Here is an 11,851-nt window from a genome sequence, read left to right as displayed (position 1 = left end):
GAGTGACCATGCACTCACACAGCTTAATCCAGGGTGTTACAACTCTAAAAAATGACCCATTTTTAAATAGTAAGGATTAAGTTGTACTCTCCACTCTCTGTTCTGAGATAATTTTGAACTGTTTTTATCAAAAAAACAACTAAACAAGTAAATGCAGACTGAAAAAAAGATTTAGTACTCTTCAAGTAAATGCCAACAAAAGATTCTGAGTGAAAACTGTCCTTTACTGAAACACAGTCCCACAAGGGTTTGAGAGACTGTAATTGAAAGTATGCATCACACTTAGAATAAATTATGAATAGCAAATGATTTAAATATACTGATAATTATTCATTTATTGGTTATAAAGATACATAAAATGTGCTGTATATACTGTATATATATATATAGATATGAAATCAATCAATTAAAAAGTATGCAAATCATGGTGATAGGTGACATTTGATTGGTTAGCTAAAATCACATGATTTTGTAAATTACATTCACAGAGGCATTTGTAAATATAGTCAGAAACATACAATCTTAAGAAAGGTGTCCTGTATGTTTGCTAAAATTACTTTAGGCAACAATGGAACAGCCTAACAATTGAAAATTTTGAAACTTAAACTTAATTTAATAAATTGCATAGTTCAATATTAGTGCTAAAAATACTGTAGAACTCAGGTAAATTGAATCATTTGGACAGAAATATATTGAAAAAACTTACGATCAATAAAATATGTTAATACACTCATTAATAAAGTCATTAACACTAAAGCACCAATGCCATGCAGCATATTAAACACATTAGAACATATTTAATAATAGTTCCTAAAATTAAATATGTGTAAAATATTTTGTTAAATGTGTGTATAATAATTTTTATAAAAAAAATTAACAATTCACTGACTAACATAGAGTGGACAATCATTACAACAGCTGCATTGAAAATGTAAGTCAATCGTAATAGTGCTGACTCCCTCCTCTCACTAAAAGTAACATTTTGAAAGTACTTAAACACTTAATGGCCGATAGTTTAGTTCACAATTTCACATATAGTACTTTTGTGTACATTTCCACTTTGTTTGTTGTTTGCTGTCTGTTGAATTGTGTGTACAATGGTTTATGTTCACCTCATTTCTGTTTCTTTGTTTTGCAGTTTCGACACATGCAATACAAAATTAACTTATTACTCTTTCAATATTTTTATTTCATTGAAAATGTGTTTTGCTGTTGTTGTTAATTGTATTGATTTTGATGACATAGCTTCTGATTGTTGCAGGTAATTCATTCACTTGTAACCCTGTACAATCCTACCAACGCTTGTTATGTCAATTAAAAATCAATAACTATGCAAATTAGGCAATTAATATGTTGGTTATTCTGTGAATGTAGCAGGTTGCATGTACAATTACATGATCCAACTGTTCACAGATTGTACATCAGTCTCCACGATTCTCATATAGTCTGGTGTTAACGTTGAGTTGATATTTTGAGGTTATTACGAGGATACCGAAAAGTATGCATGAAGACAGTACAGCAGGAGTATCGGCCGATGCACAGCGGAGGTGGATGCGACTGTGTACTGTCTGAGTTCATGCTTTTCAATATCTTCATAATAACTTTATTATTATACATCTTTTCCTTCTGATCAAAGTGCCATGTTTGTTTTTATTATTAGAGGACGCTTACGCACATATTCATTCCTTATTTGGAATTCGCATTTCCTAATACTGTAGAATGAAATACCGCAAAATTATGACACGCTGTAACTTATGGTGTTACAGTGACAGATGTATATTAATATGAGGTTATTACGAAGATACCTCAAAGTATGCACGAAGACAGTACAGCTGGAGTATCAACCAACGGGCAGTGGAGGTCGATGCGCAGCGTACTGTCTGAGTGCATACTTTGAGGTAATCTCGTAATAACCTTATTATTATACATCTTTTCCTTCCAAGGATACATCATGGGAATGCCGAAATCCAAAAAGTTTAGAACAGAATCAGCGTAGTACTATACTCTTTATGTGGAGTCCGGTCAAACCCCAATGGCAGCCATGTTTGTTTTTATTATCTGAGGACGCTTATGTGCGTAATCATTCCATATTTGGAATTCGCTTTTCCTTATATAATAGGAGGAAAATACCCCGTGAAATTGCGGCACGCTGTAACTTATGGCATTATGGTGACAGATGTACAATAATTATACATACTAGTCAAACTAAGATTGAACTTGGAGGACATTTCATTATTTCATAGTTTGAAGATGATCAGATAAAAATTTGTTTGAGTTAATGTAACCATAATAAAAAGGATGAAATTTCATTCATATCTTGAAAAATATACAAACAACAAATGCCCCAAATTAAAAATGGCCAAAAGCCCAAACAAATTAACAAAATATCCAAGTGTGGAAAAAATTGGAAGAAAAAAAAACTGTTTCCCCTTCATTTAATAAAATCATGTGATGAGGCAAGAAAAAAAAATTATCTGAGAAAACTTAGCAAATGAATAATAAGCTTCCAGTGAATACACAATTACTGTAGTACCCTTTGTTGCTCAGTTTCATCGCATTCCTTCCCACCATGCTTTGCTCGTTTCACTACAGGTCTCATCCTTACTTGTAATCCATCTTGTTGACAAGAATTCACACATGCAGACCAAGATCCCCACTCTCCCAGTGTACAGTCAACAGCTGAAAAGGTAATACAAACATAGTCAAATTGTTAGAACCCTGCCTTTCATTGCCCACAAACTAAGGGGGGGAATTCAGTGAAAATAAAATCCAGCAAATATGTAGTTGGATATCACAATAGAAGACAGGATTCGTATTATAACGAGTCTGATAGTGTATATGTACTACGCAGTTACGAGACAGAGTGACAAGACAGTATTCTACAGCAAAGAATACTTTTATTCGGGAATATGACATGCGTCATAGAGCGTCAGGTTGAAACAACTGAAGAATTACATTGAATCAAAGTTTATATAGACAGCCAAGGATTTACACAAGTAAATAAACTCTGACTGTATTCAATTTCGAAGTGTGTTCACTCTTACGTTAGTACTAATAAACTTGAATAGTTAAATGGCGTGAAACAGTCAAGGTTGTGTTGGTTTACCATATGACATGTAATTTCAAAGGAATACAACAAAGCGAAAATAAAACGAATCAATAATGAATAATTTATATGAATAAAGTGTTCCCAATAAAATATACCTTTTTTCCTATATTTTACATACATCTCATCAAAAATTCCATACAAAACACTCATAAAGTAATTTCAGTGTTAATTAAATAAAGTATTTTACAGTATATAAATTAGTACTGCCAACCATAATAGTATTGCATCACTACATCTGAACCACAGCACAAATATACTTACGACAACGAATATCTGTATTACATTTCTGTTTCTGCTTCTTCCTTCCACATTTTCTGCCACCATTGGCAGGTCTTACTTTAATCATTCTGGTTCTTATAGTTTTACCATGTTTACCACATGTCTTTGTACATTCAGACCACTCCTGCCATTCACTCATCATGCAGTCTATAGGCATATCTTTATCTACAAACAAACAAACAACAAACAAACATTAAATTTGTTTTTCCACTTTGTATCATTTATTGTGATCACCATGAAAAATGATGAAATAGGTTTCCATGGTAACAAATTCTGAAATATTGGATCACTAATCTCAAAATCAAATATAATTGTCATTGTTGTAATCACTCAGGGTCATGTTAGCATAGCTTTCTTTTTGTAGGAGGTACCGTAAAAATTTGAGGCCGCAGCTTTAATAGAAGCCGCACCCCTAACTTGAGACATTGTTTCATGTTGAATTTGACAAGTTTTGATCCCAGAAAAAAGTCTGCAATATAAGCTGCACCCCAAACTTTCACAAACCAAGCAGCCACCACATATTTCAGAAAAAGACATACCATTTAATTTTAAATTAAGGCATAATTTGTCAAACATTTCAATCTTTTCTGACGCCTAGATTAGAGTCTAATTTAGGTTTTCCGTAGTCATTGACGCTTATTCGAGAGTACAGTGTTTATTGTGGGTAGCGTGAATGGGTAAACTGCGTTTCGACAATGAGCTGTTATTATCGTCAAACGTGTTAAATTCTTCTTCAATGCTCAGCTTATCTTTCGAAAAACAACTTATTTCTTGATTTAAAAAAAAATCATACCGTTTTTCCATCAAAATCAAAGCCAAACGATCGCACTACAACAACGGTAAATCTTATCCGTGTTAGTTCACCATGAAGTTGCTGAACTACATTAACATATTTAAATGAGCTATGGTAATTCAAACACGTTGGCACCATCCAGCGTTTCGATTGGTTAATTAGCGACTTGACCTATCAGGTCAAAAAACAGTTTCAAGTTACTAAAGGTGTTTGAACAAACATGGCGGATATCGTATCGGATCAAGCGTTTACATGTGACCGAAATCATTCCCTTGCAGTGAAACTAAGTTGAATTTTCATAATTCAACAAATTTATTTTTTGTACGTTATTATAATCACTACTGAGTAATAATCATCAATTGTAACACTTTGAAAACTGTGTCAGACGACTGTCTCTCAGTTGTGACCTATACCGGTGCTAACGAATTAGAGTGACATCTATTCAAGAGATTGTAGTATACGGTACCTTAATCTGCAAATGCATACAAATCTATTTGTAGATATTATTTATTGTGCAGTATATTATACAGTGTGAAATTTCGTTTGTGTTAAAGTTTGTCTGTGTGTAAAAATCCGAAAGTGCGCTTAGAATTGCAACAAAGTTGCAATCGAGTGTCGTGCATCTCATTAGCATCTCATTATCCCTTCTGGCCTTTGTTTTCTGAAGTGAATGCTCTAATTAAAGCCGCAACAAGACTTCACGCATCTGAATTCAACCATTGAAAAAAATAATATTAATTTAAGCCGCGGCCTCAATTAGGAATTTTACGGTACTTCTAAATTTGAATCTAGGCTTCTGTTGAATCAAACTTCTCATACACTGCACATGGACTTGATGTAACCTTGTACATATTACAGTTTTGCATAGCTTGCTAATGTTTCCTTGTACATATATGTTAGATCCAAATCATAGTTTTGCATAGCTTGCTAATGTTTCCTTGTACATATATGTTAGATCCAAATCATAGTTTTGCATAGCTTGCTAATGTTTCCTTGTACATACATGTTAGATCCAAATCATAGTTTTGCATAGCTTGCTAATGTTTCCTTGTACATATATGTTAGATCCAAATCATAGTTTTGCATAGCTTGCTAATGTTTCCTTGTACATACATGTTAGGTCCAAATCATAGTTTTGCATAGCTTGCTAATGTTTCCTTGTACATATATGTTAGGTCCAAATCATAGTTTTGCATAGCTTGCTAATGTTTCCTTGTACATATATGTTAGGTCCAAATCATAGTTTTGCATAGCTTGCTAATGTTTCCTTGTACATATATGTTAGATCCAAATCATAGTTTTGCATAGCTTGCTAATGTTTCCTTGTACATACATGTTAGATCCAAATCATAGTTTTGCATAGCTTGCTAATGTTTCCTTGTACATATATGTTAGGTCCAAATCATAGTTTTGCATAGCTTGCTAATGTTTCCTTGTATATATATGTTAGGTCCAAATCATAGTTTTGCATAGCTTGCTAATGTTTCCTTGTACATATATGTTAGATCCAAATCATAGTTTTGCATAGCTTGCTAATGTTTCCTTGTACATACATGTTAGATCCAAATCATAGTTTTGCATAGCTTGCTAATGTTTCCTTGTACATACATGTTAGATCCAAATCATAGTTTTGCATAGCTTGCTAATGTTTCCTTGTACATATATGTTAGGTCCAAATCATAGTTTTGCATAGCTTGCTAATGTTTCCTTGTACATATATGTTATATCCAAATCATAGTTTTGCATAGCTTGCTAATGTTTCCTTGTACATATATGTTAGGTCCAAATCATAGTTTTGCATAGCTTGCTAATGTTTCCTTGTACATATATGTTAGATCCAAATCATAGTTTTGCATAGCTTGCTAATGTTTCCTTGTACATATATGTTAGGTCCAAATCATAGTTTTGCATAGCTTGCTAATGTTTCCTTGTACATATATGTTAGGTCCAAATCATAGTTTTGCATAGCTTGCTAATGTTTCCTTGTACATATATGTTAGATCCAAATCATAGTTTTGCATAGCTTGCTAATGTTTCCTTGTACATATATGTTAGATCCAAATCATAGTTTTGCATAGCTTGCTAATGTTTCCTTGTACATATATGTTAGGTCCAAATCATAGTTTTGCATAGTTTGCTAAAGTTTCCTTGTACATATATGTTAGGTCCAAATCATAGTTTTGCATAGCTTGCTAATGTTTCCTTGTACATATATGTTAGATCCAAATCATAGTTTTGCATAGCTTGCTAATGTTTCCTTGTACATATATGTTAGATCCAAATCATAGTTTTGCATAGCTTGCTTTATTATTGTTTTATCAATATTTGCAAATATTCTAAATTTAGACTGCAAAGCATTTTGTGTTCATTGACAGAATTTTATTTTCGATGCGCTATAGAATTTCTGCATCCAATGTAAACAATAAAAAGGTGTTTTAATGCGACGTCAATAATCTTGAATGCGTCAATGTTGGTGATGTAGTTCACTCTATATACAGGAAACGAGTGCTCATACATTATGGAATGAATGCTGATTCAACTTTTCATGGAACAGCAATTATAATGTTTTCAGTGATAGCTGTATAATAAATACATATATCAGTGATCATAACAGTTGAACATTTTTTTAACAAGTGCAGTAGGTAACATAAAAATGTATGGAAAGTAGACTAACATAATAAGATTGTTCCTGTAGAACTACAGTGTGTGAGTGTTCCATACATGATAATGTGATTTAACAGATTATACACCAAATATAGAAATTTTAGACCAATCAGAACTCACCAGGCATTTCTGGAGGGAATTTCTTCATCATGGGCGTGACTTCCATAACCTCATCTTCGATTGGTGGCTGTGGCATTTCTTTCTTTGGCATCATGGTAGGTAATGGCATGTCTTTCTTTGGCATCATAGTTGGTAATGATTCCATGTCTTTCTTTGGCTGCTCTATAAATGGAGGCATAGGTTTTTTACCTTTGGGTCTTTTCTTTGCACCCATGTGTTGTTCAACTCTAGGGGGCGGTGTACTGTTGTCATCCACACTAAACTGCAAATTATAATCTACAATGAAATAAAAATATTAAATAATGACAACTTTTATTAAATATTAGTGTAGATGAAATAGCTGTTTGAGCTGCTATGAATCATGGGTCTTTTAATCTTTTCACCACCAGTTCCCTCTTTTCTGCACAAATTAACAAAATAGTCCTGTTTATAGTTTGCCCTGTCCTTCAAAAGATTGGGTCAAAAATAGCCGAATTTTTTGAGTAAAAACTGAAAATTATCTCAAGTTTTATCTGTTGGCTCCAAAATTAGGACTCATTACTAAAAATATTGAAGAATATAAGAAAACAAGTCATGCATGGCACAGTCCCCGTTATCAAATTTAAGATATATAGTTTTGTTTATAGTAATATAGCTGGAATATAACCATGTCAGGAATATGATTTTTTAACATTAAAATGATTGACATTTGTATCTGATCGTCAAACAAGTACTTGTCCATATTGAGAGATATTGCTCTGGAACAGCATTCAAAATCAGCCATTTTGAATACATGTATATATATATATATATATGTATATATATAACATGATGTATAACGAATATATAAAATTTGAATATAATCAGTCAAAGCATTTAAGAGATATGGCTCTCGAAGCCCAATCATTAAAACAAAATGGCCGCCAGTCAGCTATTTTGAATCCAATCTGAAAAATAAAATGACGTGCATCAGGAACCTGTAATGTCTAATGTATGTTATACGTTTGAACAAAATCCATCCATAAATGCAAGAAATGCTTGATATTTGAGGATTTTTTTAGCACAAAAATAGCCACCATTTGGCCACTTTGAAAAGGATCGTCAAACCAATATATTCGTATATCTATGACATGATGTATAATGAATATTTAAAATTTGAACATAATCGGTCAAAACAAGTCGGAGATATGGCTCTAGAAGCCCATTCATTAAAACAAAATGGCCGCCAGACAGCCATTTTGAATCTGATCTGAAAAATAAATGATGTGCATCAGAAACCTGTAATGTCTAATATATGTACCAAGTTTGAACGAAATCCATCCATAAATGCCAGAAATGCTTGATATTTGATGATTTTTTAGCACAAAAATGGCCACCATTCGGCCATTTTGAATAGGATCGTCAAACCAATATATCTGTCTATCTATGACATGATGTATAATGAATATTTAAAATTTGAACATAATCAGTGGAAGCAAGTCGGAGATATGGCTCTAGAAGCCCATTCATTAAAACAAAATGGCCGCCAGACAGCCATTTTGAATCTGATCTGAAAAATAAATGATGTGCATCAGAAACCTGTAATGTCTAATATATGTACCAAGTTTGAACGAAATCCATCCATAAATGCCAGAAATGCTTGATATTTGATGATTTTTTAGCACAAAAATGGCCACCATTCGGCCATTTTGAATAGGATCGTCAAACCAATATATCTGTCTATCTATGACATGATGTATAATGAATATTTAAAATTTGAACATAATCAGTAGAAGCAAGTCGGAGATATGGCTCTAGAAGCCCATTCATTAAAACAAAATGGCCGCCAGACAGCCATTTTGAATCTGATCTGAAAAATAAATGATGTGCATCAGAAACCTGTAATGTTTAATATATGTACCAAGTTTGAACAAAATCCATCTATAAATGCCAGAAATGCTTGATATTTGATGATTTTTTTAGCACAAAAATGGCCACGATTCGGCCATTTTGAATAGGATGGTCAAACCAATATATCTGTCTATCTATGACATGATGTATAATGAATATTTAAAATTTGAACATAATCAGTGAAAGCAAGTCAGACATATGGCACGAGAACCACATTCATTAAAACAAAATTGCCGCCAGTCGGCCATTTTGAATGTAATCTGAAAAACAAAATTATTTGCATCAAGGTCCCATAATGTCTAATGTATACACCAAGTTTGAACAAAATCCATCTGTAAACAGCAGAGAAATGCTTGATTTTTATGATTTTTTTAGCACAAAAATGGCCGCCATTCGGCCATCTTGAATCAGATCGTGAAACAAATTGACGTGCATATGTGTAATATCATGTATGATGTATGTGTGAAGTTTGATTGTGATTGGTCCAGGCATTTCTAAGATACAGGTCCGGATGCACGCACAGACGCATGCACGCACACACGCACGCACGCACACACGCACACACGGAGGTCAAAACATAAGTCCCCGTTTTCGGACTGCGTCTGAACGGGGACTAAAAATGCAGACAAATTTCAGTGGGAAAGTCTTGTGTGAAAAGGTTATTAAAGTTGCATATTTTCATTCAGTTTTTTGAGGTCATGTGATTATAATTTTATTATTTGAATTAGTGTAAATTATGGAAATATGTATTAGTTTTTCAAAGATTTTTGGAATGAGCGTCTGTTGCAAAAATCAAACAATCCATATTCCACATGTAAGCAAACTTCCACATGTAGCAAACAAAGTTCTGTCAGTTTTTAATTCTTATCTGGTTAAAGGCTGACATTTACGTCTTGTGGGATGGGCGCAGCTCAGTTTTCTAATTTAACTGATTATTCAATAACAGCAACTGTCAAACGTTTCTTGTATGCAGATAGTCAACATCTGTACTAATCTCTTGGGATCGACTTATGAATGCTGTTTATCGTTGATTTCAACCAAACCATGGGCGTCCATAACCAAACCGCCCTTTTCAGGGCCACTAAATCCCCCCAAAAGAAATATACCATACAAAATAACATGCGCACATAAGAGTAATAAAATTTTGAGACACTTTACTTTAAGTCAATGTAAAACGTACATGGGGCTGGCATGGATAAGGGTTAAGGGTTCTGAAGCATGGATATTTTTTTGGCGTGTAAAACAAATCAAGATATTGGTAAATTGTGGATATTCCTACATAACATTTGCCATGTGTGTCATCATAAAATTGTGTGACCACACACATACATGTCTTGTTGTTACTCAATACATCTCAGTGGCCAATAACAGAATATGACAAATATTTGTGATGACAGACAGGTGTCTCTGTTAGTACACTGATGTCTTTTTGGAGATGCTGAATTGTTTGCCTTACAAACATTTTTGTTTTTCTTGGACATCTACATTCAGTAACTCAAACTTTAGCAGTAGACAACATGGAAATTTTTGTTTTGTTCAACATTCAAATTTAGTAACGAATTTTAATTAACTGTTAACCGAACTTAGTAAATATTGCTATAGTAAATACCAAGGCAACTACATTGGTGATTGGTGACAGCTTCATTCAACCCTTAGTTCAAATACTCAATATAAATATTGTCTATGATAGAGTTACTGTGTTTTGAACATATCCTGTAGGCTGTATCCCTCGCCTACAAATCACTTGTCCACAATGACATCACATTCATTTTGAATTCTGAGGCGATTCCATCAGATATTTAACATAATAATCCAAGACAATCCCAGAGTGCTTCATTAATTTGATACGTACCATTTTCATACACAATATTGACCTCTTCCTCCACACCATCTTTCAGACACTGATCTCCTTTGGTGTCCATCAACTCTATAATGAGAGTGGCAACTCTTTTTATAGGTCTACCAGTAATGTCATAGAATGGTGAGGCTGGGTTGTTAGGATATGAACTTGACAATGGTCGAATCTTCTCTTGTGGAACTGTTTGTGAATTTGCTGACTGTAATGTTAACAAGTAATTTCATTGCATTAGTTATCAATAAGAGGTGCGAATAAGAGGGTGGGGCGAGTAGTGTGAATGAGGGGGTGAGCAGTTTGAATGGGGAGATAGGTGAGTGGTACGAATGAGGGGGTACATGTAGATGAGTGGTACGAATGAGGGGGTACATGTAGGTGAGTGGTTCGAATGACAGGGTAGGGTAAGTGATGCGAATTAGTGGGAAGGTGCTATTTTTTAATACACCAGCTTCAGTTTTGTGCTGAACTTGTAGTTTTTTGTAGTCTTTAACTTTGAAAGTTCACTATAAAAGGTAAAATTCAGCAAACATGTTTGTTACTCATATACACAACTAAATATATTTTTGTAAGATATCTTTTGGAGACAACATATGTCTATTCAACCATGAAAAACTAGTTATACTCAAGAAAAATCACATTGAAGCATTCAAAATGAATGTATATTCTAAGAATGAGTTTTGGACTTGTTGCTGGAATACGATCATGGAGAAGTTAAGGGGAAAGATCCTTTCAAACAAAACATTATACCATTAACTATGTTAATGTGATACCGATATTTCATAACAATTTATATGACCAATGGTTTTAGAGATGGTCTAAAAAATGAAGTAATGTGAGTTTAAGGTCAAAGTTTGATATTTTGTGCCATGATTATTACCATATATGTGATTCCACTGTCTGTTCCTGCATCCCATGGATAGAGTGCCAATTCTAGTCTATTAACCCAACCACAGTCTTGAGTGCAAAGGTCAACAGCACTAACACCAGCACACCAATCTGGACTAGGACCTAACATGGTCAACACAGTTAACAGATGTCGTTCCTGGTCTGCACTAAATAGGCTAGACATATTACCAATAGCTGGCCATAATCCCGGACGTCTGATAACAGTTCGAATATTTTGACCCTAGATAAAGTACATGTATATACTGCAATTATTATG

General features: G+C 33.7%; 1 protein-coding gene across 1 annotated transcript in view; it reads right to left on the bottom strand.

The window, feature by feature from the left end:
• Nucleotides 1-309: 309 nt before the first annotated feature.
• LOC100313594 (F-spondin-like protein) overlaps nucleotides 310-11,851 on the bottom strand; it is a 33,200-nt gene continuing 21,658 nt past the window's right edge. Inside the window, 5 exon segments of the mRNA NM_001168059.1 lie at nucleotides 310-2,679; nucleotides 3,371-3,553; nucleotides 6,966-7,241; nucleotides 10,687-10,891; nucleotides 11,567-11,815. Of these exon segments, the coding sequence (NP_001161531.1) occupies nucleotides 2,522-2,679; nucleotides 3,371-3,553; nucleotides 6,966-7,241; nucleotides 10,687-10,891; nucleotides 11,567-11,815 (1,071 nt within the window). The 3' untranslated portion in view covers nucleotides 310-2,521.

Source organism: Saccoglossus kowalevskii, chromosome 12, assembly GCF_978046115.1.
Source record: "Saccoglossus kowalevskii chromosome 12, keSacKowa6.1, whole genome shotgun sequence".
Lineage (NCBI taxonomy): Eukaryota > Metazoa > Hemichordata > Enteropneusta > Harrimaniidae > Saccoglossus > Saccoglossus kowalevskii.
Note: the sequence above shows the minus strand (reverse complement) of the source record. Positions and strands in the feature narration are given on the sequence as shown.